The following is a 26,083-nucleotide window of genomic DNA, read 5'->3' on the forward strand; positions in this document are numbered from 1 at the left end:
CCTGCCCTATCTCCATCTCCCAAACTGAAGGTAATGCGGAAATGCACCGGGCACCTCAGCTCTCTACGCTGGGGCAAAGAAGGTCCATGAACAAGAAGCAAAAAGGACGCACAATGACCCAGACTATCCACCTGTGGCAGAGTCTGTAGATCCAACATTGGTGTCATCAGCCACCTTGGAACTCAGGGAAGTGGAGTGAAAGAAAATCATCCTCAGTTCCGAATTGCCTAGCTTTCTCCAAATTGGGAAGGGGGTAAAATAATGCTGACCGCAGAATGATATTGGGAGACCACGACAGGAAAGCTAGCGTTTCTGCACCGAGATTAACAGCGGTGATTTTCCCCGCCTCAGCGCAGCTCAAAGGCGGCACCAAAACTCAGCGCTAACAGCAATAATTTTATTCTGAATAATACCCTTAAGACTTGAAAGACGTCCCACGCAAGTCCCGAACCGACATCAAGGCAGGGAAAGCTTTGGTTGAAGGAATTATATATTTTTTAAAAGAAAGAAATTAACTTGAAATGATAGAATTACAAAGAACAGAAGCAAATGTGTCTTCCATGGGAAGTTCCAGATGCAAAACTCTGCCGAAAAGCTGTGTGGCTGTTCTTTAGAACCTAATTACATTACTCTGTATTTTTTGTCCCTTAACTATCTGGTGTTCCAGTCCCCAAGATGTTGCTATCACTACCCAAGTCCTCCTACATAAAGTGCTACTGAAAATCTTTTTTTTTTTTACTTGCTCTTTTGAGAAGCTTCAGATAAGACCCCAGAAACAGGTGCTGGGGCACTTAAATGGCTCCTGGACGACGTGACTGACATATTTCCTCATATTCCTGAGGCTGTACAGTCTGTAGAAGGTTTTCGGCCCGAAACGTTGCCTATTTCCTTCGCTCCATAGATGCTGCCGCACATGCTGAATTTTTCCAGCACTTTTGTCTACCTAGTCCAATTGTTCTGTTCAGATGCGGCAGCTTCATCCCCCCTCCGTGAAGCATGAATTTCCATTCAGACACAGCCTTCAATAGGCAGCAGTCTCAACAGACTCATCCCTTTTAGTCTGGGTATAAAGTTACTTTGTACCTTAAACTACTTGCAGTTATAAATTCTATTCTTAAATTGAAGCATCATCGCTATTAAAATTAAATGGTTTGCATTGCAATCCATTGCATATTTAAGCCATATTTAGCAGAATGCCAAGATACACTGCAACTTCAACGACATAATTCCTCTTTCCCATCAAAATGCTTTGTCAAAATCATTTTGAGTCACATTCACTTTCCATTATTGTTAATCAGTTTCTGTGTGTAGTCATTTCCTTTGAAGTAATCTGTAAAATACAGTACATTATTATAAAAAGAGACTAACAAAGGAACCCATTCAAAACCACATCAGGAAAATTCTATAGTCATAACCATATGTGTTATTGAAATAAGATGTCACAACAGCTTATTAAAACATTATGAGGCTTTTTGTTAAATGCCATTGGAAAGTTAATGGGTAATAACAGGGCCAACTACAAGACAGAAGTGGTCTGAGGCCACCTTGGATCATAGGATAACAGTGGTCAAGAATGCAAAAAAGAAAATAAACTATTTGTTCTGATCAGAAGCTGAGAAAGAAGGAAATGAGAAAAATCTGTACCGAGGATGGGACTAACTCTTATGAAACTTGTTCATAAGTGATACAGCCTGTATACAGTAACCTCTGAAATAATGCAAATGGAAAACAGCTCCCTCCCTAACAGGGAAGCCATATAAAACAAAAATCATGCACTATTACATATTCGCAGAACACCAGACCAGCAATTCCACAGTGTAATGCATACCTTCCACTATCCCTGCTCCTCCAAACTTTTACCCAAAGGCTTTGGTTGGGTGGGGTTATTTTATTAAACCAAAACATCTAATGAAATAAACTTCAATAATAATCTAGAAATACCAGTAATCCCAGCACATTAGTCTGAGGTTGAATTGATTCAAACTGGGAATCATCTATACAAATGCTTCTTTTTTGGAGAAAGAACTGGGGGAAAACAAAGTGATAAAGATCAACACAAACTAAAGGGCCTGTCCCACGATGCGAGTTTACTCAAGAGCTCTCCCGAGTTTAAAAAAAATCAAACTCGTGGTAAGTACGTAGAACATACGTAGCGGGTATGTCGGAGCTCGTAGATGTCTCGTAGCGGCTCGTAATGCTAACGGAACACAGAAACTCGTGACGTTTTTTCAACAGTGTGAATAATTTCGAAGAGTAAAAAAATACTCGTGATGAAGTACCACGAGTTTGATTTTTTTTTTTTCTTTTTAACTTGGGAGAGCTCTTGGGTGAACTCGCATCGTGGGACAGGGGCTTAACACGAAGTCATCCTTCATATATCACTTGATTAATTTAAAATAAAACTGAAATAGAAAAATGCTTCAATTACAAAAAACTCCAAGCTTCAACTCATTTTGAATTGTTTTGGTAACTCTAGCTGGCGTCTAATTCAAATTTGCAGTTTCCAATTTTCGTTTGTGTTCGATGGCAAAGCAATAAATGCTTGCTGGAAAGCAAAATAAGATAACAAAGTTTCATGATTTCACTTCTTCTGGTACTATCCCAATTAGCAATACTGAGGAAATGATCAATTCTTTCTATCTCACATTTCACGTCAACATTTCCCTTCTTCTTGAGGAACCATTGTTGTGCCTCAGACTTGTATGTTTATTCCTGGACTTCAATTACAATAAATACACTGGGTGCAAATTTATTAAATTGAAATTGTTATTTGTTTTGACTTGTAAAGTAGCATATTTAAGTGTGCATATACATTGAAGATAGACACAATTAGATGGAGTAACAGGCCTGTCTCACTTAAGGGCCTGTCCCACTTTGACGACCTAATCCACAAGTTTAGAAGACCCAAGACGAGTTGAAAAAAAATGGCAAGGTCGTGTTGACTCGACGAAGTAAAAGACCTCCAACGACCTCCCACGACTCCCACGACTATGTCTACGACCTCCTATGACCCCCCTCGATCTGAGTCTTCCACACCTAAGACCAACTACGACTAGCTACGAGTGGAAAATGATCACATGATAAAATGATGTCATGTTTGCATTTTTTTCTCGGTCCAGTTACCGAGCTACGACTACCATCACAACCTACTACAACCTACCTACGAGTAAAACATTTTTCTATACCAACCTTTTTTTTTTTTACTCGTGGATATTTTTTATCAGGCTGGAAAAAACGCTGCGACCTACTTGAGGCCACGAATACACGGAGACCACTCACGAGCATGAGGAAGAGTTACGAAGGCCTCCTACGACCTCGTGGCGACCATGCTGCGAGTACGAGTCAAAGGCAAACTCGGCAGAGGTCGCCAATTAGGTCGTGAAAATGGGACAGCGGCTATTAGGCTATTTTTTGGCGACTGCCGGCGACTGTCAGTCATAGCAGGTCACCGACAAACCTGCGACTGGACCCCCCTTCGACATAAAATTTAAAATAGTTTCATTACTTTAACAGAAAAAAGTCACCACCTGCGACAACCTACATCACCTGGCGACAACTGCGACAGCAGCTATGTCAGGAGAAGTCAAGCTACGCACATTAGTGTCAAATCCACTGCTGCCGATTGTCTCCGAAAAATTTTCAACGTTGAAAATTCAGCGGTGACCAGAAAGATGCTATGACTCTTTGACCAACTACTCACGACCATTCAGGCGACACCCCGGTGACCATGTGGCGACAGCCTAAACAGCCTGATTTTAACAGCCTGGTCGCCTGTAGTCGCCTAAAATATCGCTGAAGTGGGACAGGCCCTTTACTCAACGAGACAGGCAGCATCTCTGGATAGATGGAATAGGTGATGTTTCAGGTCGTGACCCTTCTTCAGACTGAGAGTCAGGGGAGAGGGAGACAGAGATTTGGAAGGGTGCGATGTTAAAACGACAGATCAAAGTTACTTGACGTCGTAAAAAAAATTGACTTTGACCTGGATTGATATTCTGCTCGATTTACTGTTGAGATTTAGTGCCAGGAAGGGGATGGTGACCCAAAGCACCAGGGCTCAGTAACCACACCAGGCATTGCATCAGCTTCTCCTCTGATCCAGTATCAAAAAAAGATTAAAATTTTAAAAAGGTAAGACACATTTTTTTTAACTTAGTCATGTCCCATTAAACACCACCAAAAAGAACATCCTTATAATGCCATTGGGTGAAAGCCATCATAATTATTCAGTTGAACAGTGAGTCATCACAACAGATAATGCTAGCTACAGTACGTCTATAATATAGTTGCCCCTCGTGAAGTAGTCGGTCAACGCCTACAAAACCTGTTGCAAGAACAGTAAATACGCAACCAGGGAGATCAGTTTTGTTATTGTCATATGTACTGAATAGCTTTGTTCTGCACGCTATCCAAACACATCAGATGCACCACCCTTATGCACCACCCATATGCACCACCCATAGACACAATCAGTTCAAGCTCAAGTACAATAGATAGATCAAAAGGGAAGATAGAGTGCAGAATATTGTTCTCAGCATGGTAGCCTATCAGTTCCTTAGACAAAGTCCAATGACCTCAATGGATTAGTGGCAAGTCGAACAATACTCTAGCTCAGTGCTTCTTAAACTATTTCAGTGTCATTCACCCTTGAGTCTTTATCACAAAATTTCATTCACCCTCGACTAAATTTCCTTATGTTTTTTTTGGTAATTTTCGTCTTATTCCGTCTTGTGTTTAATTTTATATATAATTTATTTTGTCACATGAGCAAAAAACATAAATTAACTTATTTGGTAAGTGTTTCTTTTATTCAACTTTTTGAACATCCTAAAAATATGTAAAGAAAACTGGGAGTGAGAAAAAAGTTTAATTGCCACTGGAGTTGGAGAATCATTCGATTAGAATGATAAAAATCCATTCCAACGTCTAAACACTGGGCTTCAGCCCCATCATACCCTTTCGGACTTTGATTATTGCAGATTTTTCTTGGAAAACTAGCTCAAAAACCATGCTCTTCCCTACAGTAAATTTGGGAAATATCCTGTTACTTTGATATTATAAAACCATAGGTAGAGAGAAAAAAAAGATCAAATTTCCAGCTCCACCGCCATTAAAACCAATAAGAGCTTACTAACCACTTTAATGACAATGCATTTTTAAATTATAGAAAAAAATATATAAATATCTGAATAAATTATGTCTCTAACCCTTCGTCACCACTCTAATTTAATTCACCCCAAAATAATTTAATTCGCCCTTGGGTGAACCATTCACCAGTTTAAGAAGCACTGCTCTAGCTCACGAAAGGGGACAAAGTGGTTCCCGAGTCTGGAGTTGCGTGCATTCAAGCTTCTGTACCTTCTGCCTGACACGAGTACAGAGAGTAATGAATGTGTAATGTGTAATGAATTCTGAAGTGTATAGACACATCCTATATGCTCAAGTTCAAACAAATGCCTCAAAACTCATTGGTTGGCGGTTCATTCTACAGAAAGACAATGATCCCAAACATACTGCTAAAGCAACAAAGGAGTTTTTCCAAAGCTAAAAAATTATCAATTCATGAGTGGCCAAGTCAATCACCCGATCTGAACCCAACTGAGCATGACTTTTATATGCTAAAGAGAAAACTGAAGGGGACTAGCCCCCCAAACAAGCATAAGCTAAAGATGGCTGTAGTACAGACCTGGCAGACCATTACCAGAGAAGACACCCAGCAATTGGTGATGTCCATGAATCGCAGACTTCAAGCAGTCATTGCATGCAAAGGATATGCAACAAAATACTAAACATGACTACTTTCATTTACATGACATGGCTGTGTCCCAAACATTATGGTGCCTTATAATGGGGGGAACTATGTGTAAACACAGCTGTAATTTCTACATGGTGAAACCAAAATGTATAAAAATGGTCTTTAATAAAATCTGACAATGTGCACTTTAACCACGTGATTTTTTTCTATTACAAATCTCAAATTGTGGAGTACAGAGGCAAATAAATGAATGATGGGTCTTTGTCCCAAACATTATGTAGATAGATTCTTGATTAGTATGGTGTCGGGAGTTATGAGGAGAAGGCTGGTGAATGGGTTAGGAGGGAGAGATAGATCAGCCATGATTGAATGGTGGTGTAGACTTGATGGGCCGAATGGCCTAATTTCCTCCTTTCGCTTATGACCTGTCATGGCAAATGAAGAATTAGTAAGAATTACTGAAAGCGAGGTTAGCTTTTTTTTTTTTTTTTAAATAATTGTCAGCGTAGGTTCTCGATTTCTTTAAAAAAAAATGGATTTAATGGAATGTGAATAACTATTCTTAGTTTGTTCTGACTCATTCATCTCTTCAGCAGTTGCTGTTTCACTCGGTATGTTTTTTAATCTCAGCCTCTACTGATTAGATTCAACCCCAGACTGTATTTGTAGGGTTACTGGTTTTACTGGATTATTTTTGAAGATAATTGCATTAAGTTGAATTTAACCTCTCTATTCCTAATCTGACAAATTAAATCCAGAAGTGCAAAGGACATTTTTCAACTCGTAAAATGCTGGCCAAACAGACCACGCTGCCAGCCAAAAATGAATCAGATCATTACACGTCTGTTCAACCTCACTGTCGGAAGGGTTGTGCTCAACATGGGCAAGGGGAAAAAATGAAAAGCAGGCAGCTTCCTGTTCATAAACCAACAGCGACTCTCAATAGTACCTGGTTCATGCGTGACCAATTCCCCATATATCTGCGTTGGAAAGTTAAGGGGTTTAGGGCCAACTTTGAAAACTTGAGCACATTGCAGGTCAATACGGACAGAGTGCTGATTTTGTCAAAAATACCCTTCTTCGGTTGAGATCATAAACAGATCAGCTGGATGCATACACGCCCAAAGCATCAGTAATGCCACAATAGACAGGATCGCTCAAGACTACCCGGCCATTCAATCATATTATAGCTCAACTGTGACCAAACTCCATGTAACTAACTTCACCCATTTGAATTCAAAGGGAATTTTTAGTTTAATTTTAAGATACAGCGTGGAAACAGGTCATTCCGCATCGACCAGTAATCCCCGCACAATAACACCATCCTACACACACTAGGGACAATTTTACATTTACACCAAGCCAATTAACCTACAAACCTGTACGTCTTTGGAGTGGGGAAGGAAACCTGAGATCTTGGAGAAAACACACGCAGGTCACGGGGAGAACACACAAACTCCGTATAAGACAGCACCCGTAGTCGGGATCGAACCCGGGTCTCCGGCGCTGCAAGGCAGCAACTCTACCGCTGCTCCACTGTGCCACCACAATTCTGCTAACTTTAACCAGATTTGGCCTATCTACAGGACATTAAAGGCGGCGTTGCACCTTCACTGGTCCTACTCCAAGGAACCTCAGTCTTCCTTGCAGCCTACCTGGTGAATGTGGTCTTGGCTTAGCCAATGATTTAAGGTTGTAATTCAATTGGCATCATATCAGCAAAGATAAGTTCGAAAAACTTTTCAAAATACATAGTTTGTATGAAAGAGAGGTTGGAACAGACAATGAGTACGAATACTCTTCTATCCGCGCTGATGCTTTGGTTTCCATCCAGTTTGGCCAGACAGGATGAAAATCCACATTATCTTACAGCTGTTAAGGCACTAAAGGAAATGATTTTGAGAAGCAATCTCAAAAGCTGCTCCCAGTAGATCTGCCTCCACATATCAAAAAGTTTCCTCCACAAAACAGATCCTGTTTATAATCTAGAAATGAATAAAACAAATGTTGTGGGATTCGCTTTTGTCTGCATCCTAATGGTTGTGGTTTCAATAATACACAGAATATCTATAAACCTCAACCTCCCTTCTTTGAACACCACCAAAATATTCCCTGTTAACCCAGCAAATAATACTTGCCCTATAAAATCATACGTAGCTCGTTCACCTCAGCAATTTACATTCTAACAAAACATGAACAAAGTAAAAGTTAAAAAGTATATTGTGAACATACACATTTGTTACTTTAACTGTCACAATGCTCATCTTGATTGGAAAATCTATCACTGCAGTTTATCCAAAAGTCTTAAGCAATAGGGAGTGGAGCACATTGTGTATATATTTACTGAAAATTGTAACATCAATTACTTATGGATTGCAGGCGTTTCACACCAAAACATCCCTAACGTTCACATGATGGTTGATCAGCAAGATGGTTTCCACAAGGACCTTATAAAAATTAAATCTGAAGAAGGGTCTCAACGCAAAACGTCACTCATTCCTTCTCTCCAGAGATGCTGCCTGTCCCGCTGAATTACTCCAGCTTTGTGTTGATTTTTCTTATATTTTATACATTTTTCTTATATATAATCATGACACCAGAAGAGAGTGCGCAGGTCAAACAAAATCCAAAAGACATAATTTTCTTCATATCCCACCATGATTCCCTACAATCAGATCCAATCAAGTTTAGGTGAAGTATCCAGGATCGAGAGGATCATTTCCATTTTCAATTTTGATTTACACAAAAATCCAACCAAATAATTAAATGTTTAGATTTACTGTCCTCCAAATGTAGTCCATCTCAATTTGCAGTCATGACAATTGAAGTATTTAATAATTCCATGTTATTTCATACTAAATGCCTATTTTCCTGTTATCTCAATTCAAATTGCTAACTCATTTACATCTTTATGAAAAAATCTGAATCAACAGAAGCAAATTATGGTATATTTTGAAATATTTGTCTGCTGATCTTTGGAAAAAGGAGCTCAGACTCAAAATATTGGAAGCAACATATCAACCACAGTATTCCCAGAACATAGGAAGGTTGCAAATCCATAAAACATTCTATCACTGTGCACAGCTGTATTCCATTATTTTACTAAAATCTGAAATTCTCCTCTGTGTTAAAAGCTAAAGCAAACTAGAGCTCAAAAGAATTCTCTGTTCCAACTTGTAATTCTTCTCACATTATTTCCCAAGGAGGAGACTTGTGATGAAAACTACATGTGTTAGTGTGTACTTAAATATATCTTCTCTTCTTTATAAAGAAGATAATTTGAGGTGCTTTATAACCTCAAATTATCTCTGCCGTTCAGCTGCACATTAGCAGAGATCTGGAACTCGGTATCAGGCCCCCATGGATAAACATACTCGAGCACCAACCAGATGCGTCACTGCAACATAATGTTTTCACAAATTTTCAGATCTGCATTCACTTGCCACGTGAGAAAGATGATGGCGACTTGCCCTTCTTGAACTATGGCAACTCAACAATGCTGATGAGCAAATTGTTCCAGGATTTCAACACAGGCATGATGGTAGAACAGTGGTATACGTCCAAGTCACGACACTGTGTGACTTGGAGCAAAGTTAGGAAGTTCTGTCCTTGACCTTCTAAAGTGTTATGTTTGGCAGGTGCAGCCAGGCATCCCGAGATGCAGCCTCAGTGCACATGTAGTGAACGGGCTACTTGCTTAGGGGATGGATAAGTTGCTGATATGGTGAACTGCTGCATCTTGAACGGTGTTCAGCTTCTTGAGATTTGACCTGCTCTGGCAAGTGCAAAATATTCTACCATAATTCCACTTCCAGGGAGAGATACATCAGAGGGCCAGTGAATTATCCCACCCAGATCCTCCTGGCCTCTGAAATGCTCAAACAGCCACAGTATCTGCCTCTTACATGTTACATTATTTCTAGTTTTCTTGCAATCCTTTTACAAGATCATTTTCCACCAACTGCAAAAGCAAATTTGGAATGGATAACAAAATGAGATTTGACCTGCTGCTGCGACCCAAGCCCGGGGATTCGGAGGCTTACCGCAGGTCTGGTGGACGTTAATGGCCGTGGGACAATTGCCATCGCCCGCCAGGGGGCTTTGACTTTGACAGCGAATCTTCGACTTCCTCATCCACAGACCACAGTATGTTCGTATTGGTGGAAATGTGTCAGCCTCGATAACAATCAGCACGGGAGCACCTCAACGCTACGTGCTGAGCCCCCTGCTGTACTCACTCTATACTCATGACTGCGTAGCGAACCACAGTGCGAACTCCATCATCAAGTTCGCTGACGACACCACTATTATGGGGCGTATCACTGATGGGGATGAGTCAGAATATGGAAGAGAGATCGAGCAACTGTCCATATGGTGCCAGCGCAATAACCTGGCCCTCAACACCAGCAAAACCAAGGAACTGATTGTGGACTTTGGAAGGAGTAGGAGGGGGACCCACAGCCCCATTTATATCAACGGGTCAATGGTTGAAAGGGTCAAGACCTTCAAATTCCTGGGCGCGCACATCTCTGAAGATCTTTCCTGGTCCGAGAACACTAACGCAATTATCAAAAAAGCTCATCAGCGCCTCTACTTCCTGAGAAGATTACAGAGAGTCGGATTGTCAAGGAAGACTCTCTCTAACTTCTACAGGTGCACAGTCGAGAGCATACTGACCGGTTGCATCGTGGCTTGGTTCGGCAATTTGAGCGCCCTGGAGAGGAAAAGACTACAAAAAGTAGTAAACACTGCCCAGTCCATCATCGGCTCTGACCTTCCTTCCAACGAGGTGATTTATCGCAGTCGCTACCTCAAAAAGGCTGGCAGTATCATCAAAGACCCACACTATCCTGGCCACACACTCATCTCCCTGCTACCTTCAGGTAGAAGGTGCAGGAGCCTGAAGACTGCAACAACCAGGTTCAGGAATAGCTACTTCCCCACAGCCATCAGGCTATTAAACCTGGCTCGGACAAAACTCTGATTATTAATAACCACTTTCTGTTATTTGCATTTTACCAGTTTATTTATTCATGTGTGTATATATTTATATCATGGTATATGTACACATTTATCTGTTTTGTAGTAAATGCCTACTATTTTCTGTGTGCTTAAGCAAAGCAAGAATTTCATTGTCCTATACAGGGACACATGACAATAATCTCACTTGGACATCGGGAGGGGAATGGGAAGTGCAGGGGAGAGATAAGTCTTTGCCTTCCATCACAGTGAGGAGGAGATGCGCTGTGATGGATGTTTGTGTAAATTATGTTGTGTCTTGGTTCTTTCTTGTGTGTATGACTGCAGAAACAACATTTTGTTTGAACCTCAATATGGTTCAAATGACAAATAAATTGTATTGTATTGTATTGTAAAATGACTGCAGTATTGCTCCAAGACCTGAGCAGACTGTACAAAGATTAAACACAGAAGCTGCATTTCAACCTCAATCATCACTTACTGCAACATGCAATGATTCACAAGGATTGCACCATATAAACGCCATCTCAGAAGCATCATCGAATAGCAATGTTTAATAATGCAGTAATAATAAATGTTTTACTGGATTGTGCACTACAATGGAAACAGAATTGATTAGGATGAGCGATGTAGCCAAGTCTTTTAATCACTGCTCAGCACTCCTTTGTTTTATAATTGCAGGCTAGTTATTCCAAGCGAGTGCCTAATACCTGGATCAAGAGAATAGTTTGTGTTCTTTCATATGAAATGCATCTTGACAATCAGTTAAAAATAAGGTTCTATTCAATCCAACTTATTTCAGATGTAAAATCCATCAACAGAGATTAATGCAACATCCCTGCTTAAGCAATCTCCAAGAACATTGCCGCAGTTCTTGGAAATTAATTTCTGAGTATCTTATTTGTGAATGTTTGGCTATTTAGATAATTTCAATAAAAGTAACTTTGGCAGAGCCAGGGCTATCCCCAACTGCAATATTGCCACCGAGTCAATAGATTGAGGGTTCAAATTATATTTGGGTGACACAGTACAGCATATAGCCTTGCTCTCCGGTGTATTACTGAGGGACTACTACACTCTTGCAGGTTCCACAACCCAGATCAGTCATTAATCTATGGCGCGCCTTGTGTAAAAGTATCCTAACCCACCATCCAAGATAAAGCAAGGGTTTTTTCTTGAAAACAATGGATTAAATGGTTATTATTTCAAAGCGATCCTGTTTGACCCTGCTGTATGCATCCTGGTTACTGTATTTACAACAGACACAACTGCTGAGGAATACTTAATGGGCAGTAAAGTGCTGTAGGGTTTCCCATGATCATGATAGCTGCTATATGAATGCAAGATTTTCCAGCATCACACAAAACAAAACAGGGAAATGGTGGTGATATCTACACGTAATCAAATTCTGCCCTGGGGAACTGGAAAAGAAAATTGGACACAAGGGACTAAAGGAAAACTGCAACTCCCGATTCAGATTTTCCCTTTGGGTTCTTTTGCCATCGCCACGCGTACTGAACTTAATTCTCAGAAGCTGAGACACTGCAGATCGCTCCACTCTCTGCCAAACCTCCAATTTTCAAGGCAAAGGCAGTCCCGTTTCAGGTAAACACGTCAGCTTGTATGTAATACTTTAAAATAAAACAGACCCATTACATTGGTAACATTCTGCACTCGGCTGTTGTTGGACTGGTAATCTGGAGAAACAAAGTCTAAATCCAGGAAACACAAGTTTCTGGAAATCACACAACAGTAGTTTGAAAAGTTGAACAGTTCTTAAATAATCAGTAAAAGTGACTATGAAGTCGTCAGAACGTGAAAAATTAATATAGTTCCATAGGAATTTGAATAAGGAATTAAATATTCATCAATATGCAACTCCAGATACAGGGCAAAGCAATTGGCTGTAATCTCCCGAGTACTAATTTTGCATTATTTTGGGATCTACTACTAAAAAGGAAAAAAACTTGGCATGCTTCATGAAGTAGCCTTGTAATTTTCCCAATGGACAGAAAATGGCATCATTGTGAGCAGGTCCCGATGGATAAATAAAACGACCCGTGTAGGAAAGAACTGCAGATGGCAGACACAAAATAGTCTATCAAAGGTAGACACAAAATGCTGGAGTAACTCAGCGGGACAGGCAGCATCTCTGGAGAGAAGGAATGGGTGATGTTTCTGGTCGAGACCCTTCTCTAGTCTGGAGAAGTTTCTCGACCCGAAACATCACCATTCCTTCTCAAGAGATGCTGCCTGTCCCGCTGAGTTACTCCAGCATTTTGTGTCTATCTACATATTTGTCCAGGTCATTTATATATATATGTCAAACTACAGATGTCCCCGCAATGATCTTGGAACGTATTGATATACTGAGAGATATACTGTAGATCTTTCTCTCATTGGACAAATTCTGGAGTGGGACTTGAACCCACAACTCAGGTGAGTATTACTAGCCAAATCTAACACCTTAGCTAAAACAGAGAGTGCTTCATTCCTATACATACTTTTATATATTTTTTTTAATTGCCATTTCACATGTCACACGTGGCTGGGTCTACACTGAAAACAGAGTCATAAAGTACATAAAGGTTATGTTTAAATTAACTGCATGTCTCTTGGAATCTGAACCTAAAATCTGCAAATGATATGCATTCCTTTGTACACTTCACAGTAAAGTTCTCGACATCCGTTTGAAAGCTAACCAAAAGACATTGTGACTTTCAGCTGAGGACTTCATGGCCCTGAACACATCAGAATTGCAGATGCATTTAGCTATAATGGAAAAATTTAGGCTAGACTGCTGTTAGTATGCGTGTGAATGTTACATGCATTACTTAAAATGAATAAATCATAATGCCAAACATATATGGATTGAGATCTTCTACTAAAATATAAAGTGTACTTAACATTACCTATTATGTAAACAAAACCAAATCAAACAAAATATGAAGACATTAAAACCTCAATACAAAGGTTCCAGTGAAATAACAAAGCCAAAAGTTGGGCACTTTGTGACATGCTAACGTTTCATGAATTAATTTTAATTGAGTCAAAGCATCTGAATGTATTAAAAAAAATGTAAGAGCCGACTCTTAAAATTGTAACTTCAGGCGGCAAGAATTCATGCTCCTTGCATTTCATCTGAAAATAGTATAATGTATATTAAAATGATTTGCAAACTTTCCTTGTCTTCAGTGAGATCACGGAGAAAAGCTATAAAGCTAAGCCTGACTGCAGCTTCACCCAATATCCAGGCCAGGGTGATCCGCAGCAGAATAATCTACATAAGACAATTCTTGATGGTCACGATGGCTTCACAGTTAAATATTGTATTTTTTGCCATGTTTATCCCCATGAAAGGAAGGAAACCAAATAGTTAACTTTTTTTTTTTAATTTGCCCGATGATAAAGTCAGTATTTTTTATTTAAAGTAGAAGACCAAGATCCTCACATACGGATGTTTATTAGAGGGATGTATATAAATATAAGAGGAGTCTCGGGCACCAACATTTTTTTTTTGCTGCAGTTTCCAAATCAAAAAGGAAATAACCCATGAAGCTAGCCTACCAGCAGTGCAGCATTTTGTATTAACTCCATATAGAACAGGACAGTCACAGGTTTGATCCTCAGACATGACGAGATTACATTAAGGCTTGTTAAGGGCCTGTCTCACTTGGCCGTCATTTGCACGCCATTTACGCGACCTGGTAGCGTGTGTGTAGCGCAGGACGGGCGCATGGAGTGGCGTGGAGGAGTGTGGAGTTGCGCACGGAATCGCTCAGCGCTCCAGGATTTCATTCTGCACGAAATCTTCGCTCGCCACCGGCCTGTCGCGTAAATGACGGCCAAGTGGGACACCCTGGCGCAACGTCTCACCTTCGACAGCAGCAGAAGCCGGCAAGCGATCGCTGAGCTCGGCCTGGGGCTCACCGCCATTGCAGATGGGTACTCGCCCACTCCTACTCCCAGAGCGGCGCCAAGAAAAGTGAAGATAGACACAATATGCTGGAGTAACCCAGCGGGACCGGCAGCATCTCTGGAGAGTAGCAATGGGTGACGTTTCGGGTCGAGACCCTTCTTCAGACTGAAGAAGAGTCTCGACCCAAAACATCATCCATTCCTTCTCTCCAGAGATGCGGCCGGTCCCGCTGAGTTACTCCTGCATTTTGTGTCCATCTTCAAATGACGTCACGCGCTCCAGACGGCTGTGCGGACGCATGATGACGCGCGCGATCATCGCGCATCAGTCACTACCGACCTGTCGCGTAAATGACGGCCAAGTGGGACAGCCTTTTAATCAAAGACGGGAGAGTTAGCAGAGAGATCCCCAGCCCTGCTGTGAAGTGCACTGTCTGGATTTTGGGTGAAGCTTCAATCAGGCTTAACGCTTCATTCACTGTCTAAGCTTACACGTGAAGAGTGACCACTGATGCAGGCAGGCATATGATCTCAATGGAGCATATTCCAGCATGGATTAGCACCTTCAGAAGTGGTTGAGAGACCAGAACCTGAATGGAAACCAAGAGCAAAGAGCCATGGTATCGGAGTTTAGTTACCTATTCCCTGTCAGAGTTACTATTATCCCCAGCAAATATAAATCACGTAGTGCAGCTCCAGCTGTAGATCATCTTCAGTAACAAAAAGGTCTGTTTTCACAGCACAGAAAACATTTTAAAAATAATTGTCAATGGAGGAAAAGCTTAGCAAGGCAAAAGTTAAAGAGCACAATGCATGTATCACATTTCTGTTCAGTTACATGTTTAATTTAATTCACATGTTTAATCGAGAATGTTTTATTATTATTATGTTTAATGTTTTATGTGTCATTTTTAATTGTCACTGTATGTCATGTTGTCACTTGCGAGCAGAGCACCAAGGCAAATTCCATGTATGTGAACACACTTGGACAATAATCTTATTCATTCATTCATTCATTCAGTTTTACTTTAGTTTAGTCACGTGTACCGAAGTACAGTGAAAAACGTTTGTTGCATGCTAACCAGTCAGCGGAAAGGCAATACATGATCACAATCGATCCATTTACAGTGTATAGGTAGATACATGATAAGGGAATAACGTTTAGTGCAAGTTGAAGCTAGTAAAGTCCAATCAAGGATAGTCCGAGGGTCACCAATGAGGAAGGCAGTAGCTCAGCACTGCTCCAATTCCCAATAAGATCGCGCTTTCAGGCAATAATCAAACTTAGCTGACCCACATTAGAGATATCCTACAGATAATCATTCAATCAACAGATATCTAGTTCCAAGACATGGTTATGGACATGGTTTTGTAATACAGGTGCACAACCTTTTATCCGAAAGCCTTGGGACCAGACACTTTTCATAATTCAGAATTTTTCGGCTTTCGGAATGGAAGATTTTTAGCGTAGATTTTAACGGCTGGCTCAGTGGTAGAGTGCTCGGCTCATATCCGCAAGATCGCGAGTTTGCGCCTAGATCCCGGCAGTTACTCGATCGCGAGTTTGAGTCTTTAATGTAGTTTTTTCTTGCAGAGTAGGAGAGAATAGGGAGGGTTAGGCTGGGATCATTCTCTGCGAGATGATCTTAGTGCGGGAGACAAGTGTAGGAGATGTGTACTGACTGTGTGGGCAGAACTTTGGAAGTGATTGCCCACCATTCTCAAAAGCCGCTGTGTCTCCCTCCAAAGAGGAATCCGCTGATGGGCTACCCTGGCAGTTCCCCACAGCCCGACTTCAGAGAACAAGACGTACCTTGCACACCATCAGCTCCCTCGATTGGGCCGGCTACGGCGAGTTGCTGATCTGGGATCTCCGTGCTTGCAGTGGGTCTGGGGGTCGGTGTCCCGATGAGGGGGCGCAGCTCGTGCTGTGAGCGAACTGCCACGTCGCCGTAGCGGCCCATCGGGGAGCGGCTTCTGGTGATCCTGACGTCTCTTAGCTCCTGTCCAGGGGGATGGCCGGAGATGTCAGGAGCGGGGCGACAAGGGCAGTAGAGCTGCGCCCCCTGCAATCCGACTGTGAGCAGGGCTGGGCTAGGGAGTCTCTGGGATCTCCGTGCTTGCAGTCGGTGTCCCGTTGGTCCTGACGTCTCCGGCCACCCCCCTGGACTGGAGCTGAGACTGGGAACTGTACCGCCCTTGCCCCCTCCCACTGCAACTGCAAACAACCCCACAGTTCCCAGTTTCAGCTCCTGTACAGGTGGGTGGACAGGAGACGTCACAGCCCGAGCTGCGCCGCCTCATCCACAACCCCAAGACCAAGACGTACCTTGCACACCATCAGCTTCTGTCCCTACGGGGAGCGTGTTCCTCTGGAGTTGGAATGGGGCTGGGCTGCTGCTGGCTGTGGGTCTCTGGGATCTCCGTGCTTGCAGTGGGCCTGGGGGTCGGTGTCCCGTTGGTCTCTCCGGGATCTCTGGCATGCTTGCAGTGGGCCCGGTGAGTCTGGAGAGGGGAGGGAAGGGGTACACACATGGCCGGGAAGCAGAGGGGTTTTGAAACTGAAGGGAGCAACAGCAGGCCTGCCCGCTGACAGCCCAGCAAGACTCACGATACACTGTGTAAGTCTATTGGGAACCAGCTCCAGGCAGCAGCAGATTGTCAATATAACCCTCACCTCACCTCTTTTTTATGAATGGGGATTTAGTTCCCCTTCCTTCGAGGACCGACCGGAGGTTCCGCTGTCACCTCTGCGGGCCGCCCTCGGTGATCGTCTTCAAGGACCTTTCTTCAAGGACCGAAAAAATGTCCGCTATTCGGAGCTTTTAATTATTTGGAACTTCGGATAAAAGGTTGTGCACCTGTATGTTGACATTATGCGTTCACTGCTGGTAATGCCACATTTATTGTTCATCCTTTTTTATTATGATGGGCATCGACTTGAACCAAACGCACTGATGATAATCTCAAAGTAGTATAATGTAGTGACTGGTGACATTGACCTCACACGATTAAGGACCACTATGTACATTCAAGTCAGGATGGGTCATCAATTGGAATGGGTGCTGGAGCTAATTCCAATGCATCACTACTGGTTTGGTGGCAGAGTTCACCACCCTGGGAGTTGCTGTTGAATTAATTTCAGTGATTTAGTTTAGTTTCGTTTTTAGGTTAGTTCAGTATGGAGATACAGCCCGAAAAAAACAGGCCGTCAGCCCACCAAGTCCTTACCAACCAGTGATCCCTGCACATTAACACTATCCTACACACACCAGGGAAATGTTTACATTTATACCAAGCCAATTAACCTACAAACCTGTTCATCTTTGGAGTGTGGGAGGAAACACAAGGTCTCAGAGAAAACCCTAACAAATTACTCTGGCCTGGAGAATACCAATCTTTTTCAGTCTTCTTACAGCTGCAACATGTAAACGAGTATTGTTACATTTTTGACTTGCATCTTGGGGAATTGAAGGATCAGGAAATGAGAGTCGTCAGAATAAATGTCTACCATAAGGTTAAGCTACTGATCTGCTAACATTTCAGTTGGTAATTGATCAGATTGCCATTGGTGGCAGTGCGATGGAAGGTAGAGGGCAAATACAAGAGACTTTACGCTGAAGATAATAATTACCTAATATTAATGTGGCATATATGTCATCACTCAGCCTAACCATGGGCACATTGTAACATATGATGTTGCATCATTCTGTGTGACTGAACTGAAAAGTTTAGAACTATCAGAGATAACTTACACAATATACAATGTATTACTGAAGATCGTCTAGTCAAGGATCTTGTAGCAAGGAATGAGGCGATGATAATTAGCCTCTGACCATGGCCATCTTGTCCATTTACTAAGGACGATACTCAGCCAAATGGTCCCTTTGTGCTGAAGGCAAGTACTGTCATTTCTCCTCAGGCATTCAAGGCTTTATTGAGGGCAGGATGCAAAAAAAAAAATGCTTGCCAAAGTGACAATGAATACACTTCATGAAGCAATTTGGATCCAAGTCCCTGGCGAAGTGGTAAGATGCAGCGTAAATACAAGTTCTTCATTTACGACAACATTCAAATATGTGGCAGGCTGTGCACTCATCGTCTGTTCTTCCAAATAGCATTGGGCCAAATGTTAGCCCACACTCTAAAACTGAAGTGCTATTATAATAATGAATTAAATAAAATTATAAAATATTAAACCAATGTGGTGATTCCTAAAATGATTTGGTTCCATTACGGGATCAGAGAAATAGGAAGGCCAATCTTTGACATTTTTTTATAACTCTTTATAAATTAGAAATAGGAAGAACATCAGCTAGTCTAGTAGGAGGAGTATTGCCGTGAAAGTCCAGTGTTTCAAAAGTTATTTTTAATCTTTTCTTCCCGATTTTACAACATTGGTCAAAACTACGAAATAGGCCTACAGGCAAACACGAGAACGTGATGAAGCAGAATTAGTCATTGTTGGTCTAATCACTTTTCCACCATAGCTACTACAACCATACATGTCTTATCCTGTTGATCTCAAAATATGTCCCTTAATTAGAATGTAATTTTAACAGCGATTCAGTCAAATAATACGATTATTTTTAAAAGTCAGCCCAAAGTTTGCTATTACTTTCAGGAATCTCTGCAATACTTTGATCGATGCAAGAAACACTTAGTTGAGGATACATCTATCAAGTCTCTTATTATCTCCCAAATGTTCCCGTACATTACAGGCAAACAATAGTTTCATTGGATGACCCACGTCGTGGCCAAGCTAAAATAGAGCATTCGGAAGCATGGAACAACCAACAATTTTCCTGACCAACACCAAAGGCCGCTGCAAATTCACTGAAGCTATAAAGAAACATTTGCGAGCCCAGATTAAACAATTTTAAATAAACATGTCATTATTGGAAAGGGCTATTGTACTAAATCATATCTCACCATCCCTACACTTGTCACATCAGAGAATTTTAACTAACTCTGCTGGAACCAACGATACTTTTCATGCAGTAAGGTTAAAACACGACTTCATACTATCCACATTATTTCTACCTATTACATCTATTTCTACTGTATCAGTGGGCAACACCAAATAAGATTCATGATACAGATGTTAACACTGCCAAGCCAATGATGAAAAATCAAATCCCATAATACCTGCGTGAAACAAACAAGATTCAAATCGCACATTATGTTTAATATTTCTCTTTGGTAACAGCAGTAATGCATGATTTAATCTGGAAAACAAGAGTAAACCATTTGGCAGCATAATTACTTCAGTCAACATATTTACATGAACAAAACTGATTATAGCCATATCTTTGAGCCATAACTATTACTGGCTAAAATATACTGAAAACCACACTATAGAAATGTTATTTGCCCAGAAACAATCAAGTTGTAGACCATGTGCAATAGATGTGCAGGCACATAATCATAATCAGGCAGAAAAGGAAGAGATTAAAGGAGAGGTGATCATATTCGATTTCATCATAAATGAAAATTAGCATTTTCGGAATAACAGCAGTGCAGTGGAAAATCTACTTATGGCACAGTATTCTCTTATAGCTTATCACCTAATAGCTTACATCATGCATAATCATTATGTTGAGCAAGATGCCAATTTCATAAAAAGGTTTTCTTCACAAATTAAATATCCTCTATAACCCTTATATATTTCAATCATAAACTCCAGCAGGGCATAAGGAACAACATTCCTGCCAAGGTGAGTGATTTCCTCCCTTACTAGCAATGGGGTATAATTAATTATACATTTCAGGAAAAGTCCCACTCTTCCCTCCTTCAGCTTTCAAAATCTTAGTTCCATCTGCTCTTTCGCATGAGAGTTTCTCCAAATTGCTGTTACATGTTATATATAACTATTTGTGTTTGTCAGATTACAAAAATTAGAGAATAATCACGAACGCAATTACTGGCTTACCCTTCTAGCTGCAATCAAAGCATGTCGAGCTCTAGCCATTAGCACCAAAATAGCGATAAGTATTGCCACGCCAACTGCCAGTTATTCCATCACCTTTCACAAAACACCCACTTTGCAAAAAAATAACTTACTTTTTCTTTGTTTCTCAATGAGCCACAGGTGATATTTCCTCTTGACCCAAAGAATATTTCAAGAGCAGGCACAGCAAATGCGAGCCATACCTCGTCAATGACTGGATGGTCCATCATACACCTTCCCCGTTTGACCTCAACAACTAGCCAGCATCTAGATTCAGTCCTCACTACCCCGATACTATACCTATGCCGAAATCTGCATCCCCGACCTTTCTTACATTTGGGTACACTGACTGGTATCTACAGGGAGAGTGAGAGGGAATAACTGACTTCCTTTGGTGGAAATAGTCATTTTAGAAAGAAATTTCACGCGAATAGTCTCAAGTGTGTGAAGGTAACAAGCAACAGGTGAGGAATAACTGAAGCCGTGCTTACCCGCAGCAGAGTCTGCGACTCCTCCCTCGCCTTGTTCAGCTCACTGTTTGTGGGGTACTGGGGAGTGGGGGCACGGGACTTGTCCCGCTCGCCTCCTCCCGGTAGCTGCTGCTGCAACCCGCCTGGGAAGCCCTTGGCGTCGGCGGGCTGCATCCCATACACGGGAAGGCTCCCGTCTGCTTCCTCGGCCACCCTGCGGCTGCTCTTGTGACCCTCCAGGCTGCTGCTGCTGCTGCTATTGGTGTTGTTGTTGGTGGTGGTGGTGGTGGGGCCGGGCTGGCCTGGGTATGGGCTCCCCTTAGGCAGCTCCCCCTGCTTCCTGGTGTCTTCCTTGCTGCTCACAAGCCAACCCCGCCCCTCCTTGTCCTCGGGCGATGCCGCTGCCACCGCTGCTGCTGTAGCCGCTGCCAGAGGCATGGGTTGACTGCTGCCACTGCTGTCCGACGGGGTGGGTGTGCGGTGCCGAACCTCCTGCTCACCATTACCCGGGTTGTGGTTGCTGGTGCCAGGGTTTGGCGACAACTCCCCGCTGCTGGGGCTCCCACTGCTCGCCGGCTCCTGGGCCCCACAATGAGCTGTGTTGAAGTGGTCCAGTAAAGCTTGCGTGTCGGGAGCGCTCCACTTGCACTGACGGCACTTGTAGAGGTTATGAGCTCTCCTAAGACACAACAAAAGATTATTTACTATTATTTACTAAACAACGCAAAAAATCTGGTTAAAACAAGGGCGTCGAATTCAAAGCACAATTTCCTGCCTGGTTTAACAAAATATATTGTGATTTATTACAAAATTTGCATCAACAGTGCATCTAGACACAAAAATGCTGGGTCAACTCAGCGGGTCAGGCAGCATCTGTGGAAGGAATGGGTGAGCCACGTTTTGAGTCAGGTTCCTTCTTCTGCCAATCCAACAGGTAATGTCAGGCATTGGAACAACTATTTCAATTATTTAAGATGAAGACAGACACAAAATGCTGGCGTAACTCAACCGGACAGGAAACATCTCTGGAGAGATGGGCGACGTTTCAGATACAGACCCCTTCAGACAAGGAATGGGTGATTTTCGGGTTGAGACCCTTCTTCAAACTGATGTCAGGGGAGAGGGACATACATAGATAAGGAAGTGTCAGGTGTGAAACCAGGACAAAGGGGATGGAGATCAAGGAAAATGTAGAATAGATCATTGTTAGCTGGTAGAAGGTAACACCAAAGTAAACAGAGATAAAATGTAGTCAGTGACAGTCAGACTGGTCTGAGAACTGGGAAGGGGAGAGATGGAGAGAGAGGGAAAACCAGGGTTACTTGAAGTTAGAGAAGTCAATGTTCATACCGCTGGAGTGTAAGTTGCCAGTAAAAATCTCCAGGTTTTGCTACCTGTTCTGGAAATTATTCCCTCCCCACCCTCTCTGTCCCACATTTGAGGTTCAACCAACAAAGCAAATGGCCAGGTGATGGGTGGAATTAAAGCTTCTGCTCCTTTACCTATAGTGCCGGAAAATCTCTTCCTCCACCTGTGTGACAAAGTTACATTTGGTGCAACAATGCTCTTCAGTTTCCTCGCCAGGCAATTGTCCGTCGCCTCCGTGTTGGCCATCCTCGACCTTGGCCGGGCCGTGTAAGGCCTCGTAATGCTGCAGGAGCACATCAACATCCTGGACAGTGAAAGAGCACTGGTCGCACTGGTGTTTCACCCGACCACTGCCCCCTGCCCCCTGGGGCGAGTGCAAGAGCAACAGGGTGCAGTGCGAGCAGTTTGTTTTCCTGCAAGCGAAGGGATAGGTGATTTCTCCGAGGTGTTTCTCTGGGCCACACAGCCCGCCAGGGCAGTACTGGCAGTGCTTAATGGTACACTTGTGAACATTGTGGATGTAATGGTAATGGCGCAGCAGGGGCCCAACTGTGATCACGTCTGGCCCATGGCTGGTGGAGTACCTGAACTTGCACAGCTGACAGTTGTAGCTGGTGACCACGTTCTCCTCTGTGGACTTGGTGCCGTCCTTCTTTTTGGATGAAGTCGCGCCTTTCTCTGCTTTCACCGGGAACTCGGCGTCCGATTTACTGGCCGCTTGAAGCTTGCGCTCTTTCGGAGAGTCGCTCTGATTGAGGGCCGCCACTGGTTTGCTAATTTTGTCCGGGAATTCTCTGTTAAAGTAGCTGTTGCGCTGGTGTTCCTGGTGCTGCTTATTGTAATGATCCGTGAGCTTTAGCGTGTCCGAGGACTCGCAGCTGAAACTGCAGAACCTGCACCAGAAGTAACAGGTGGAGTCCACCCCGTTCTGCTTGGAGGTGTCCATGGACTTGATGGGAACGGAGTAGCCGATGGGAGTGTCATCAGCCGCCTTGATGGTGGACTTGTCTTGCCATTTCCCTGCATCTTCAGGGTCGGACGTGCGAAGTAAATGGCGCTCTGTGGCGGGGCTGCCTTTGCTGGCGTTTTTCTCAGATTTATTGGCGTCCTTTCCGGACTCCGGGGCGGAAGGCACATTCTTCATCTTATTGGGATGTGCTGCCACGAAGTGCTGCTCCAGTTCACTCGATGAGCTGCCCATGTAGGTGAAGTTGCAGAACTTGCATCGGAAATACTTGGTGTTGCCTTGGCAGTCGGGGGTTTTGCGCCCTATGCCAATGAACATTCCTCCCAGAGTAACCTGGAAAGGAAACAAAACACAAGACAAATGACATTTCCATTCCCAGCTTGCAGGCAAAGCAATAACATGACGCCTCGCCATAAAGTAACTTTTTTTCTATTGTGCTTTAAAGGTTATTGCATGGTGTCAAGACAGTCTGGAATGTCAAATCACCACCACCGTGAAGGTTTGTTGGTTGAGATATTTTCTAAACCCACTCATTATTTGTGCATGTTGGTATGGTATTTTGATATATCAAAATACACATCCATTACTTTGTTTTCGTATTGCAGAATTGGTTTGGAATTGGTGAAACACGGTTATACTTCAACAGTCTGGCTAGGAAGTGGGCAGCAAAACGGCAGTAAACAGCCTCTTTGTTTTACTCCAAGTGTCTTCACTTTTATTACATTAACCCTCTCAACGCCATTCAGGGTAGCAGTTAGCAAACAGCATGAGGAGTCAAAGTCATTAGTATAAAAGGTTAAGTATTGGTTTTTCTAAAGGGAAATATTAAAGGTGTTTTCTGCACCGTCAGACTTTTTTATTATGTCTGGAACCATTAACTACACAGTCACGGTGTACAGACCTTCGATTTTACAAGGACTTTGAATCCTCTGTGAATACCTTAATTAAGAACTTGTAACTGCAGTCTGACCAGTGCAGAAGCAACTTCACCAATGGTCTCTAGATTCAGGCACTCAGAGGGTCATAAGAGATCTAATCTGTCAATGACAGCAAGGAAGGACATCGTCTTATTTCATGGGGAAATATATATCTATATCTATATATATATATCTATATCTATATCTATATCTGTCTATCCATATTTCTTATATTGTTACCCATTTCACTGTTTCTAATTATTCCGGTTTGGTGGTGATTGCTTCTTTTTTTGTTGTGGACTTCCATGCAAGTTTCCATGTTAAGGGTGAAGCATCCTTTATTTTCAGCAGAATTTGGATTTCACCCACTATCTGAAATGTGGCTTACAAGAGTGAAATCTACCGAGAGCGGGAATACTCCTGATTTTACACTGAGGATAAAGCAGGCAGCCTTACCGGCAAACACTTGGCTTTTCCAAAGATAGCCACAAATGCTGGAGTAACTCAGCGGGGCAGGCAGCATCTCTCAGAGAGAAGGAATGGTTGACATTTTGGGTCGAGACCCTTCTTCTGGCATGATGTCAGGAGAGAGGCAGATACACAGATCAGTAAGTGGCACCCATTCATTCTCTCCAGAGATGCTGCCTATCCCACTCAGTTACTCTTAACATTTTGTGTTTATCTTCAGTTTAAACCAGCATCTGCAGTTCCTTCCTACGTTTTTTACTTTTCCATGCAAATTTAAGAAAATAACTTAAAAACAATTCTAAAATGGATTGAAAGATTACCGAGACTAAATAGCTCAATTGGGATGGAAATGATCCCAGGCTGATACTGGAGGCAAGGGAAGAGATTGCTGGGCTAAGATTTGGCTAAAAATCCGGCTGAGATTTTTAAATATTCACCTGAAACTAGCAAGTTAGCAGATGACTGGAAAAGAGCAAACATGCGCCCCCTTCTCCCCTTTCAAGAAAGGTTAGCAGAGACAGGCCTGTTAACTACAGACCTGTGAGCCTAACATCAGTGGTAGGGAAGATGCTGGAAAAAGGCTTAAGGCAGGGACTGTTTGGAGAGCCAACATGGCTTTGTCAAGGGCAGAACCTATCAGTCCAATTTGATTACATTATTTGAAAAGGTAACAAGATGTACTGATGAGGGCAGGGCAATAGGTGTGATTTATGTGCACACGAGTACGGCCTTCGATGAGCTCCCACGTGGGAAACTGATTGAAAAGAGAAAGGCTGGTAGAATCCAGGGCGATTTAGCAAACTGGATCCAAAATTGAGTTGGCAATAGGAGGCAGGCTGATGCTAGACGGTTGTTTTTGCAGTTGAATGTGTGTGCCCAGAGAGATAGGTGCTGGGACCCTCGCTTTTTATAATACATATGAATGACTTGGATATGGAAAACACTGAGGAAGCGTGTAGATGGTACAAAGACTGGCAGAGCTATTTTCAGTGTAGAAGGTAGTCTTAGGTTGCTGTGAGGTTTTGCTTATTTGGTGAAATAGACTGAAAAATGGAAAATGGAGTTAAATCCAGACATGTGTGAGGTGGTGCATGTTGGGAGCACCATGAGGCTAGGAGATACACAAGAATGTCAGGTTCTTCAGGAGTATTGTGTACTGAGAAGGTGCTTGGAGTACAAGTTTGTGTGTCATTGAAGGTGGAAACATAGGTATATTACATGGGTCGGATGACATATAGGATGCTGGCCTTCACTAGTCAGGACATTGAATACAGAAGAATAGAGGTTATG

General features: G+C 42.5%; 1 protein-coding gene across 5 annotated transcripts in view; it reads right to left on the bottom strand.

The window, feature by feature from the left end:
* trps1 (trichorhinophalangeal syndrome I) overlaps positions 1-26,083 on the bottom strand; it is a 239,153-nt gene that overhangs the window by 204,913 nt on the left and 8,157 nt on the right. For all 5 annotated transcript variants that reach the window (XM_055634582.1, XM_055634579.1, XM_055634578.1 and 2 more), the window contains exons 3-4: positions 22,576-23,741; positions 21,095-21,752 (exon numbers count right to left, since the gene is read on the bottom strand). In XM_055634582.1, the coding sequence (XP_055490557.1) occupies positions 21,095-21,752; positions 22,576-23,741 (1,824 nt within the window). The remainder of the gene's footprint in view (positions 1-21,094; positions 21,753-22,575; positions 23,742-26,083) is intronic.

The sequence above is a fragment of the Leucoraja erinacea genome, chromosome 4, assembly GCF_028641065.1.
Source record: "Leucoraja erinacea ecotype New England chromosome 4, Leri_hhj_1, whole genome shotgun sequence".
Taxonomy (NCBI): domain Eukaryota; kingdom Metazoa; phylum Chordata; class Chondrichthyes; order Rajiformes; family Rajidae; genus Leucoraja; species Leucoraja erinaceus.